General features: G+C 33.9%; 1 protein-coding gene across 1 annotated transcript; it reads left to right on the forward strand.

Moving 5' to 3' along the window:
- Nucleotides 1-7,829: 7,829 nt before the first annotated feature.
- LOC120067853 (serine/threonine-protein kinase STN7, chloroplastic) lies at nucleotides 7,830-13,468 on the forward strand. The gene is made up of 10 exons (XM_039019455.2): nucleotides 7,830-8,611; nucleotides 8,730-8,816; nucleotides 9,659-9,781; nucleotides 10,802-10,903; nucleotides 11,220-11,388; nucleotides 11,468-11,561; nucleotides 11,928-12,021; nucleotides 12,115-12,171; nucleotides 12,526-12,939; nucleotides 13,078-13,468. Exons 1-10 carry the CDS (start codon nucleotides 8,174-8,176, stop codon nucleotides 13,237-13,239), a joined length of 1,740 nt encoding a protein of 579 aa, XP_038875383.2. The 5' UTR covers nucleotides 7,830-8,173; the 3' UTR covers nucleotides 13,240-13,468.
- Nucleotides 13,469-13,934: the final 466 nt, after the last annotated feature.

A 13,934-nucleotide genomic window follows, 5' to 3' on the forward strand; every position in this document is an offset into this window, starting at 1 on the left:
GAACATGTTTATGGTCCTACCCAAGGATGAAAATATCGTTATCGGTATAAATATCGTTACTCAGATTTACAAATATATCGACGAATATTTTAAGAAAAATCACCAATATCGTGGAAATTTATAAAAATATTGTGAATTCCTTTTAGTAAAATTTTAGAACAAACTTATTTAAGTAATAAACTATAACTTTGAGCATATAGATTAATAATTAGAAGTCAAATATGATTGATAATAGAATAATAGATAATAGTGAAGATTGAAAAAATAGTATGAATGTAATGTTTCATTAATAAAGTCTAGGTCATACAAATAAATGTCAAATGTTGTACTAATAAAAGTAAACTTGAATAATTTGTAAATTAAAATCTGGATCAACAACTACTTGGTTCATAATTCAACAATAATTTGTAAATTAAAATCTGGATCAACAACTACTTGGTTCATAATTCAACAATAACATGATTTTATTGGATATTCCAACAATAATATAATAACAAAAACTATAAATTATATTATACAATATAAACAAAAATGGAAAACGAAAGTAGCGAATAAATTAAAAAATAATAGATAGGGAAGATAACTATAAATTTTACTTATTAAAAAATATCAATTATAGAATAATCAATAAACAAAGTTAGAACATGAAATAGAAAATATATTGATGGAATAAAAAGGAAAAAATGGAGAGAAGAGCTAAATGAGGTGTAATGAAAAAAACTTGAAAATAAATAGGAAAGAAGTGACATGAGTAAGAAGTTAAATATGATTGGTAATGATAATAGATAATACCGAAAATTGAAATAATATTATGAACTGAATATTTAATTCAAGAGTTAGTTAAGTGAATTAGTGGTATAATTTACAATCAAGTATGATCGATTTAGTTTAGAAGTAAAATCAATCTAGTTTAACATCAATATTTTTCTAAAAATGTGTATTTTCAATATATTATAGGAAGGAAAATCAAATTAAAAATTAAAAAAAGGGAAAAATAGAGGAGAGGTAAAGAGAGGATTGGGATTATGAACTAGAAAAAAATAACAACAAAATATAAATTATATAATATACAAAATCAAAAAAGTATATATATAGTGAGAGAATTAAAAAAAGATATGCAATTAGAGAATTAAGAACAGATAAGAGGAGAGAAGATGGTTATGAATTATAGAGAGAGAAAAACAAACTAAAAAATATAAAAATAAAATTTATATCATATTTAATAAAAAGGAAAGTTAAGCATACGTTGAGAGATTAAAAATTGAAAAAAAAAAAAAAGTAAGAGGAAATAAGGATGGGAATGAATAAAAAATCTGAAAAAAAAAAAAAAACCTAAAGCTGGATTCAGGCTTGGATGCTCAGGGTTATTGGAATGACACTCTACCAACCTGACAACAACAATACTTGATAAATAAATCAAGGTGAATATATCTTATAACTATAAATGTTGTAGAATTTTAAAATATATATATACATCACCACAATATCGGCGATATCAGCAAAATATCGGTAATATCATCTTCTATATATATATATATAAGACATTAACCATTGATATCTCTATATGTACCTCGATTTTGGACAATATTTTGACGATATTTCAACGAAATATCGCGATTTTTAATCATTTGTCCTATCATAAACAAAACCGTGAGAGTGAGAGGCTCATTGTTCAAGATCCAGAGTCAACACTTAAGGGAGCAATTCATCTACTGACTCTAAAGATTGGAAGGAATGGATTTCATCTTGTGTAGTTATGTTTCCAGCTCCTTACTCAGACAAATTCCCAAAATGGTAAGCTTATTGAATTGGCGATTCAGGCTACTCACTCATATAAGTCAAATAATTGTCTTCATAGACAAGAGTTCATAACTCACTCAGGGTTGAAGATGGGTTACATTTGGTCATCCTATGAAAAGTTAAATAAACAATGTTATAAAGAGAGATTAATCATTTTGTGGTCCGGTCTTATAGAAACTCTTTGTATAGGATACCCCCACTCGCATGTCTCCACATGAACGATTTGGATCAAATCGTTTGTAATACTAACTCTTGTAACATTTACAAAGTGAGTCGTATCCGTAGTGTCACTAAAATAAGGCACCCAATCTTATCCATACATATCACTTAGGTTAATACTTGAACATGATCCATCTGTATATCATAACATACTGTTCGAATGAATTAAAATAACCTTGGATCTCTCCTCAATGGATAATTGCATATATAAAATAATCAACAATTATTTCAAATAACTTCTTAACTACGAGGCTTAAGGGCATGCATCCCAATAATCTTGCACTTGCACTAAAGTCGGTGAGACATGTATCCTAGGACATACTCTATACCGAACCTCCTTTCTCACTTGCCCTAGCACACTAGAGACTATTGGGTTGTATGTCCTAAAACTCGTAGTTTGTAAAGTTAAATATATTTTATTATCAATAAAGATGTTATTTAACATTTCTTCAATAAAGTTGTTATTGAATCTATAAATTACAGTTATAAAAACTAAATCCAATCAACTAATATCTGTAAAACCCGAACCCTAATTACTTTAAGTAAGAGTAAGTAGTATAATATCTTCTAATGAGTTAAATGAAGCCATGTTTAAGGAGGGATAGAGGATGGAAGCAAGAAGAAATAAGCTCTTGTGTAACTAAGTGTAAACCCCGAATTCTAAGTTTCCTAAACAAGCATGTTTAGCCAAAAGAATGATATATTACATATCTAATAAGTGAAAATCCATGTTATTTATAGGAGCTATAGAGAAAGAAAAAGAAAAACACAAAATAAGAAAGCTCACTTATTGGTTTGGCACGTGGCGGTTAATCCTTGAATTCGGGAGGCGGCAGGAAGATTAAAAAGAAGAGGAATTTCGAAAGCTTGGTTTCAGCAATCTACATGAGCAAATTAGTAAAATTAGTGTCATTTGAAAGCTGGGAGAAACTAGTTTTCGAAGTTGTCTTGCTGGAGAAAGATTTCAGGAGGAGAAGAACAAAAGTGAAGAAAGAGCAGAAGAGGCAGAATCTCGGATTAATCAGGGCCCGAGGTGAAGATTGGAAGCTCTAGGCCAAACTATAAGTAATTTTTGGCTGAAATTTTAATTAACTCAATTCTAAACAAGTTTTTAGAAGGAAGTTTCTTCAAAAGAGGTATGGATTTTGAGTTATGAATTTTTGAAGTTGTAACAGAGAATCTGGCATAAGCAGACAGCTACTTGGGAGAATAAGCAAACAACTCACCATGGAGAGTTATAGCGAGATATGGAGAATGAGGATCTTGCTTATGAAGAAAATCTCGCTAATTTTATGCTGAGGATCTCGTTCAAGAAGGAAATCTGGCTAGAAATTGGACTGAATCTCGTTGGTAAGGTTAATATCGCTAGGATGAAAGTTTGCCAAGAAAAGCTTGATCTCGCTCATGAGAAAGAATTTACTCATGATGAGTATTTCACTAGTAAAGCTGTCTTTGATGGTGAAAGTTCCATTAGTAAATGAACTATTTGAGGTATTTTGCTAAGAATTCTAAGTAGTTAACCGGGAATTATGTCCTTTCAGGCCAAGAAGAGCTAGAAGAGGCGTATAACTCGTTAAGAGGGCAACGAGCTGTGAGTGACTATGTGATGATTTAATGTTTTAATGATTTAGAAACTATGATTTCTTTGAAGTTATTTCTCATGCTAAGAAAAGCATGTTTTCCATGAAAATTGACACGATTTAAATATGTTATCTTGTCTAAATACTTTCAGCATGTTTTAGTAACTCCGTTTTCATGATGAACTAGTTTGATGATTTGAGCACTAAGCCTTAGTGTTCAACTAAATGTTTGTGATTAGTTATATGACGGATACTAAAAGACAATGAGAAAGTATCCTAGCTAAGTATCTAAGGTATGACAGTGCTGATGTACTATGCTTTAAATACCTAAGGTTGTCAAAGTACATACATTGGTATTTCTAAACATAATGAAAAGGGATACTGAAGGTAGGGAATGTATCCTAAAGAGTTTTCTATGCTATATTTGAAAACTATTCTTTTAATGCTCTTCGAGAACTTGATAGTTTAAGTGAGTCGGATATTGAAGGTAAGGAAGGTATTTGAATAAATGTACCGAAGGTGTTGACGATACATAGAAAACACCACGTGCACGTTGGTAATACGACGTCGAGGGATTGAGCGAAAGGGTTCTCCCCGACTAAGGTTGACGTTGAGGGATTGAGCAAAAGGGTTCTCCCCGACTAAGGTTGACGTTAAGGGTTAGATCTAGTAGTTCACTCTAAACTAAGGATAAAGGAAGGTCGAAGTATGGATCTCCTAGGCCACATACCAGCAAATGGAGGTCAAAGTATGGATCTCCTAGGCCATATACCAGCAAGGGAGGCCGAAGTATGGGTCTCCTAGGCTATATACCAGCAAAAGGAGGCCGAAGTATAGGTCTCTTGGCCGGTAACAGACGTTGGGAACTAGAGCGATGTATGCTTGTTCTCAACTAAGGAATAATGATGTTTAATGGTGGTTTTAAAAGTTTTGTGTATATATTTGCTTGGTAAATTTTAGTTCCAGTATTATGTTTTCGAGCTTTCAGTTTAAGCATGAGATTTATGTTTTTATTAAGTCACTCACAAGGCTTTTAGCTCACGTTTTCAAATGTTTTCCTTTTTAGGTAGCGGTCAGAATCCTCGAGGTTGATCCTGCTGCTGTTTGCCACTGAAAAGCCCGGCTTGTTCAAAAGAACTTAGGTTGATGGCTTGTTTATGTACACATGTTTTGAGAGGGACTAGGACTTTGTTAGGAATGTTTTAGGGCGTTTGTGAATATTTTTCCGTAGATGTTATGTCATGGTTATATGCATGTGTTTATGTATCTTTGTAGAACCTTGAGGGAGGCTTGCTGTATGCATATACTACTAATGTGTTAAACAAGTTGGTATTTAGATTAGAAGGCTTTGATGGTGGGTACTGGCAGTAGGGTTAGTAACTACCACGGTCATATCCTTATCCAGATTAAAAGGATAATCTGGAAGGGGATGTGACAATATCCATGGCTATTACATGCGTATTTGAACTTTATGTAGAGACATAAAGATGGATCAAGTTTGAGTAAATAACCAAAATGGTCTATAGTATACGAATAAGATTGGGTGCCTTATTCAGGTAATACTATTGGATGCGATCCACTACGCAATTGTTACAATTTGTTATAATGGTGCTACAAACGAAGTGATCCTAATTTGTTCCTATATTGACATGAGGAGTGGGGGCGTCCTATGCAATGAGTTTGCGGAAGATTGGACCAAGAAATAAGTCACTCTTACTTTATAACATTGTTTACTGTTTAAGACTGACTATTTCGCTTAGATGACCTAGGTAACTTGATCTTAATCTTGAGCTAACTATAAACTCCTGTTTATTCGGGATTATCCTTAGATTTGTATAGGTGAGGGTTGGCTCAATAGGACAAGTTTAATAAGCCTCCCATTTCAGGGGTAAGACTGGGTAGATAACTAGGAACATAGGGTGCAAGACGGAATTCACGACTACCCGATTTAGTGATCGGAGAAAGGTTGTTCTCTTAAGTACTGAATGTAGGTCTTGAACAAGGGGTCCCACCCTCTCATAGGCTCGAGAGGGATCCGGTTTAGTGATTGGATCACAAACCAATTGTTCATTAGAGGATTAGTGGAACTTAAGGAGCAAGATAATATATTAGGGGTACAACATATTGACCCAACCGTTATTACAACACAACCTGTAAAGGGTCAACTTACTATTTATGATTAAATCAAGTGGACACATATATATCTACAGTGAGGAGAGTGTAACTATCGAGCTACAGTGATGTGACTTAATACTAATTAATTTGGTCTAAAGAGTTTTAGCCGATTAATCTTAAATCATTGGAGCTCATGATTTGTAGGTCCATAAGTCCCTCTACTAGCTCGTAAAACATGAACACCTTGAATTAATAAATCGAGTGAATTTGGAATGATATCAATTTGAAGTGTTCAAATTGAAATTAGGGTTTGAATTTGAATAGTTCAAATTCAAATTAGAGTTTGTACAATTATATTCGATATAATTAATCAATATTTTTTTAATTTATCGAAATTAAACGAAATTGGAGAGTTTTTCAAATATTGATTTAGATATTAATTACATGAATAGGATTCATGTTTAAAATTAGATGTGTGATTATAATATTTGATATTAAAACTGTTATTTAGTTAATTAAAAACCAAATTAATTTTCAATTTCAATTCAATTTGAGAAGTTGAATTTTGATATTTTAGATTTAATTAATTATGAATGAATTAAATTAAATTTTTTAGTTAATTTTTGAATTAATTAAAATTTGGATGTAAAATGGGAATTAGTTTTTAGTTTAGTGGATACATCCACAATCTTATTAAGCAGGAGGTGTTCTCCTCTTAAATTACACACCTAGCACACTTGATTTGCTAATTGAAGTGCCATGCTTAAGGGCTTGCATGTTGATTAAACATAAAAACTCTTCCATTCCTGCAGATTTAGAGAGAGAGCTGGAAAAGAATGTTTTCTGCTGCTGCTGACTTCTTCATCTGAAAATCATTCCAACTTCCTTCACAAAAATTCACTCTAATTTGAGCTCCACCACTCAAATTTAAGGCTGAGAATAGTAGAGAAGATCTCTGGGTGGTTCATTGAGGAATTTGAGCTGGAATTACTTGAAGAAGTAGCTTGGATTGGAGAAAATTCATCAAAAGTATGTTACTTGAAACACACTTATGAAAAATGTGTTTTAATATGCTTTTAGAACTCAAGATTAAATGTAATTAGAGTGCTTATTGATTATGTTGCTTCTGTTACATGTTAGCATATCCTATTGGAGACATGTCTCATAGTTCTAGACCTTCTAGGAGATCCTTTCACACTTTAGCCTAAAGAATCCCGTTATATAATTCAAACTATTATGTCAACAAATACCATCTGGTCACCACCAGGATGTTTCTCTTAATTTTTTTTTTATTCCTACATCTTGGTGTTTACAAATATCCTTTACTAGGTCCTTGCACCACACACTCTCATAAAGTGGATAAACTAATTCATATATGAAACAACTTTCAAATATTTAAGGATATATTATGGCTATGCAAATTATTGCCTCAAAAGCAAAAATATTACTTTGTAGTCCAATTTACACAACTCAGGATAAATACATGGATTTCTCTAAACCCTATATGAGACAGTGTATCTTGTAAAAGATCAAATTTTAAACTTTATACACCAACATCTCATTATTCATAAATTTTAATTTTCAAATTCAATGGTCATACTATTGATTTAATCAACCAATTGTATATTAGATGTTAATTAAGTCTCATGTAAGAGTTACAATCCCTCAACACTTGACTTTAGCATTATACACTATCATTCCATCTGAAGCTATTGTATAAAAAACTATTGTTAGATTTGTAAATATTCATATATATATTTTGCTACCCATTACAATTTCTCATAAGCTTATCATATTTTCTACTTAAACAGAAGTTTTTATGAAATGTCTTATTGCTTACTCGAAAATTACTTTCACAAAATTTTAAGTGAGGCCCATAAACAAATCGTACTAGTTTAGTTTTTTTAGATGGCCAATGAAATATAATTCAATGTATTAAAGATTATATTATTGGCTAGATCAGAAGTTAACATTTATATTATGATCATTACTACCATTATTATTTGAACAAATATGGGTTGAGTGTCAAAAATTTCAACTCTAGAGAAGATAATTTGTGTAGTCCAAACTCCAAAGGGTTGGAGAAGGAAGGACCATAAGAAGTTAGCAACACATAAGCCAAGCGTGGACCTGCCATAAGAGTAGACGACACCAAAGTTTAATAATGAACTTGGAAAACGAAGAATACCAAATTACAGATACGCAACTCTGCGTCTCATTCTCATTTGTATTTTGTGGTGTTTATCACTTCTTCAATCCAACCCAGCGATTCACCTCCACATAATCACAAACTACCTGAAAATTATTCAACAAAATAAAAAAGAAAAAAAATCCAAAAATGAAATTTCGATACACTTGTGGTTGAAATTCAAATCAAAGCTTAATTCAATCAGCGCCAGTATCTGTTCCCTGGCGTATCCTTTCCCCGTTGCGGATTACCCCTTTCACTCTTTTCATCCATGGCCGCCGTTGCTGCAGCAGGTGGGGTTAGTATTGGAGTGACCAACCTCCAACTGAGCCATTTGAAACAACCCATTTCGCCATTTATCGGGAAGAAGCTCAGCTTCAAACACAAATCGGCCTATCTTTGGAGAGTATCCGTTCAGAATCCCAGAAGGGTACTGGTTTCGGCTCTGGGCGCCGAGCTGATCGATGTGGTTCATAATCTCTTTGTGGGTGTGGGAGTGGGGCTTCCTTGTACGGTGATGGAGTGCGGTGATATCATATACAGAAGCACTTTGCCTAAGTCTAATGGCTTAACCCTCACAATTCCTGGTGCTATTTTGGCTTTGGGCACTCTTTCTTATCTCTGGGCCACTCCTGGAGTGGCTCCTGGCTTCTTTGACATGTTTATTCTTGCATTTGTTGAGAGGATTTTGAGACCCACTTTCAGAAAGGTTTGCCAATGACTAGTTTCTTTTTATATCTGCAATTTTCTTTGGTGACTGATCCTTGTTGAGAATTTTAGTCGTTGAAATGGGAAAACGCTAAGGAAATGAAGTTTTTCATTTGCAGGATGATTTTGTTTTGGGAAAGAAGTTGGGAGAAGGAGCGTTTGGTGTGGTCTATAGAGTGTCACTGGCTAAAAACCCTACAGACAAGGTACACTCGGAGCTTGCCATGTTTTACATCCCTTCTCATTTTAAGTTAATTTGTTCTCTCAGATGATTGTTCTACGAGCACCTTATTTAAGTTAGTCATTATTCTACATTAAGAATGAATTTGAGATGAAATTTAAATTGGACTTTTGAGTGTAGGATATTGAGCAGTTGTTCTGGAGTTGCCACTTTTGCAGTTGATTTGAGGTCGCTTTTGAACTCCTTTGGGGTTTCTTTTGTTCCTTTTAAGGGCACGGGGAAATTGTATTTATTTGTTGTTATTTTTTTGATTTTGTGGTGTTATTGAAAGAAATAGTAGGACCTGTAGAGGGGTTGATCGTCTTGAGGCGTTTCTGGAAAATACTAGGTTTTATACTTTCTTGTGGGTGGTGGCTTCTAAGGTCTTCTGTAATTATCAGTTAGGTGCTATTCTTTTGGATTTGAGGCCATTTTTTAGGGTTAGGGGCTCGCCTTGTGTGAATTATTTATTAATTTTATTTTTTGTATGGCCTTGTATATCCTTTCATGTTTCTTAATGAAACTTCGATTTCTTATTAAAAAAAAGAAAAAAGAAAAAAAGAAGAGAGTTTTGACTTTTGAGTGTAGTGCTTTTGGTAAAGCATGGTTCAAGAAAAGTTCTGTTGTAATTACCACTTTTAACTATGAAATTATATGCCATGAAAAATTATTACTTGTTTAATGATCATCATCATAATAATTGTTGATTTACGATTTTAGTATTATTTGAGGAAGACATAAGCATAAAATGAATGCTAGCTTTAGCTACTGAATGTGCAAAGAATGCATGTATACATGTGTTAAAACGTCATTTTCTGATTTTACCAGAAGGAAGGTGACCTTGTCTTGAAAAAGGCTACCGAGTATGGTGCAGTTGAAATTTGGATGAACGAGCGAGTTCGACGTGCTTGTGCTAATAGCTGTGCAGACTTTGTGTATGGCTTCCTTGAGGTGTTGCTACATTGGCTTTTATTTTTTTATCACTATTGTTTTTGTTGATGAGAGATAATTTCATTAATGTATGAAATTACAAAATAGGGGGAAAAAGAAACTCCAATCAAAGAAGTTACTATAAACATTTCTAATTGGACAAAGGAGAGAAAATAGAATAGGAAGAGAAGAGAGAATTCACATTACACCAAAAAAGGCAAGATAAAGGACATCATAAAAAAAATGCTATAAGTAGTCTCTTTCGATTCAAAAGTCCTATGCTTTCTTTCTTTTCCATATTGACCACAAAAAAGCCTGAATGAGATTCGTCCATAAAATTTCCTTTTGCAATCTGAATGGATGGCCCAATAAAATAACTTCAAGGAGAATGTAAGGATCCTTTGGAAGGATCACCTATCAATTAAAAGGCTTTCTCACATCGATCCATTGGCTATATTAACCCTTCAAATTTAGGACATCATTTTACTAATTGCCTGTTTCATAGTTATTTTGGGTTTTTAGTGTTTAAAACTAAGTTAGTATACCCGATCATTTCTTAAACATTTGAGGCCTTTCCATTCTTGATCCTCCCGTTTTAGGATTAGGGATGATTTTGCAACACATAGTGTCTATCAACTTTTTAAGATTGAAGACATTTTTCTTTTTTGATCCTCCCATTTTAGGATTAGGGATCCTCACCCTTAGGACTCAAGGATACAATTGCACGACCTATAAAACAGATCCGGTTCCCGAATGCATTTCAGCAACTATTACCTTTTATATTTCCCAATTCCTAGTATTCCAAATATAATATATTGGTAAATTTGAAAAACTAGAAGTAGTTGTAATGGGAAGTCTGTGTTTGTAAAATATGGCTAAGATTTCGATAATGTTTGTAGAAAGGGAAAATCAAATAGTACAGTAGTTATCAAATGTAGCCTAGGACTTCGAAAACTTGCTATTACATAAAATAACAAAATAACCATTATATATTTTGGAGTTATTCTGTTGTTTTAACTATAATGTTGAATTTACTCCCAGAACTCTTCAAAGAAAGGAGATGGTGAATATTGGCTCATATGGAAGTTTGAAGGGGAAGCTACATTGGCAGATTTAATGCAAAGCAAAGAGTTTCCCTATAATGTTGGTACTTTCTCTCGGCTGTTATTTTCTTAGAATGCTGTTGGAACTAATTAGTATGACAATATATGGTTTTTGGAGGTTTCGGAAAACAATTTTTTTTCCCCCCTATTGGAGGAGGCTTGGAAGTAAATACTTGAGAATTTTTTCTGTCACATTATGTTTGAGAGTTCATAGTTGTCAATGGAGATTCATTTGTAAAATAAAAAATTCTAGCCAAGTACTTATGGATTTGAATAAGGAGTTAGTTTGATGTAAATCACTGCTGTAACTAAAAACTTTCCAAATTAGATAGCTAAGTGGTGGCTTTGAAAGTCAGGTAGAGAGGATGATTCTCGGCGAGGGGCAGCAGTTGCCCAAAGGGTTGGAAAGGGAGAATAGAATCATTCAGACAATTATGCGACAGCTCTTATTTGCATTGGATAGTCTTCACTCGACAGGGATTGTGCATAGGGATATCAAGCCACAGAATATCATTTTCTCTGAAGGTTAAAAGCAGCAAATGCAAATAAATATGGCTTAGATTCAAATTCATTTTTCTTATCTCATTTTATTAAACCTGAGCAGGATCTCGCACTTTCAAAATTATTGATCTTGGAGCTGCTGCTGATTTGCGAGTTGGCATTAACTATATTCCAAAGGAGTTTCTATTGGACCCCAGGTATGTTCACAGAACCTATTGGGGCGGAAGGGAAAGATTCTCTGAATTTCTTCGTCATTTTGCAATTGTTTCCTTGTTTCAATAGAAAATGAAACTGGTTCCTGTCGATACTCTTGTATTCTCTCTCTTATTAGCACAAGTTTCTTTTTAGAGAAAAACAAGGAATGTCAGAAAGATACATATAATCATCCTTTGACTGTACTGTCTATTTCACTGATGACACATGATCAATTTTAAAGCAATGCCAATTCCTTTCTAAAAACAAGCATGACTAAACTGGATGGTGGCTAGTCCAAATTATTCATTACTTATATTTTTAGTAGTTTTGGTTTGTTATTACATAAATGTATGGTTCTTCCATTGAAGATATGCGGCCCCAGAGCAATACATCATGAGCACACAAACACCGTCTGCTCCCTCAGCTCCTGTGGCAACTGCACTTTCCCCAGTCCTTTGGCAGGTGCAGAATTGTATAACATCCATGTGGCGATGCGAAAATTTCTAAGCTTCATTTATGGTCTTTGACTTTGATGATATGTCATGTCCTTAACAGATGAACCTCCCAGATAGATTTGATATCTACAGTGCCGGTCTCATCTTCTTACAGATGGTAAGTCGATCACTGCCTTAACTGTCTAAATTGTTATAATTGTAGTCTACCAACTTTGTTTCTTGTGTTGTGCCTAATTATTTCTTGAAATATAAAAAGTTCCAATGTATGGACGGATATTAAATATATCACATCAAATGTTGTATGGTTAGTCACTTATCTTGAAGAATTAGTCACAACATAGTAGGCTGATGAAAAATTGTAGTTTTATTAGAAACAAATCGTGAATGCAGAAAATGAACAAATGTAGACAATATTGAGATGTTGATAGATTTCTAGCAAAGAGGTGATGTTTCAACTTCTAGTTGATGCATATCATTTATTTGTGACTTGTAATCGGGTTTCTTCTCACAGGCATTTCCAGCATTACGGACAGACAGCGGCCTGATACAATTCAACCGTCAGTTGAAAAGATGTGACTACGACTTAGTTGCCTGGAGGAAAAGCGTAGAGCCTCGAGCTAGTTCCGACCTAAGGAAGGGCTTTGAATTGTTGAATTTAGATGAAGGAATAGGATGGGAACTCCTGACATCAATGGTTCGATACAAAGCACGACAAAGAACAAGCGCTAAAGCAGCTTTAGCTCACCCATATTTTAACAGGGAAGGTTTATTAGCTCTGTCCTTGGTGCAGAAACTGAGGTTGCAGTTCTTTAGAGCTACACAACAGGACTACACTGAAGCTGCTAATTGGGTCATTCAGCTAATGGCAAAATCAGGAACCGAGCAGGATGGTGGCTTCACTGAAGCTCAGCTTCTTGAGCTCAAAGTTTGTTTATGAAAAATATCTATTTTTTTAATCATTCTTCTGTGAGAAAAATGAAAGAATGTTTTGGAAAGTTTGGTTCTCTCTTCGAGCTTCTCAAATGTAGATTCTGATTGTTGTTGTCTCGTTATGAACTTGCAGGAAATGGAGCCGAAGAAGAAAGCAAGCGCTGAAAGAAATGCTTTGGCTTCGATTCTCAAGCTGCAACGGAAGATCTTAAAAACGTTAAATGAAAGCATGGATGAGCTAAGTCGACGAGGCAAGAGCCTGTGGTGGAGTAGGTGGATTCCCAGAGAGGAATGAAGATAGTTTGTATGTATATATTTTGCAAGTTTTCTTCTTTTTCCTTCTTTTGGTTGTAAATTTTGTGTAGTCATTCTAACTAAACACAAGTGAAGATATAGAAGCTGAAATCTAAAAGATACGTACTAGAAGTCTCTCAAACAAGCATGAACTCTTATGACAGTAAAAACATTGATTTTAACTGTATTGTTCGCCAGAATCCTATATATTATAGATAAGTTTTCACTAACAGAGACGTTTATGCAATTTCTTGGACCATTTTACATGGTCATGTTGGTCAAACTTTATTTTATAGTTCAATTCTATCAAATTGTACCTTGAATTTAAATAAATTGTGAAATTCAAGTCTGTTCCGTAGTGATATTTTTAGTGGTTTAAGTAAGCAGATAGTAAGCGGATCAGACAATAGCTTTCATAGGGTAATAGTAAGCGGGCTAGTCTCCGAAAATGCTTGTTCTTCTAACGTTGGAGCTAGCGTTTTAGCTGCTTGGCCCAAGTATGAGCTTTTGTTATTGCATCAATGTGGTGTGATACTGTTGCTTTTTGTGGTGATTAACAATGACAAAAAGGGAAAGTCTTTGTTTGGATGTTTGAAATTTGAGTCGGCGTCCAGTCCTGGGGGTTGATTTATTTATTTTATTATTATTATTATTATTTTTTCAATAGGGGCTTAGGGAAAAGGATAGCTTGAATAA

This window comes from Benincasa hispida, chromosome 12, assembly GCF_027475165.1.
Source record: "Benincasa hispida cultivar pf3 chromosome 12, pf3_genome.v1.1, whole genome shotgun sequence".
Lineage (NCBI taxonomy): Eukaryota > Viridiplantae > Streptophyta > Magnoliopsida > Cucurbitales > Cucurbitaceae > Benincasa > Benincasa hispida.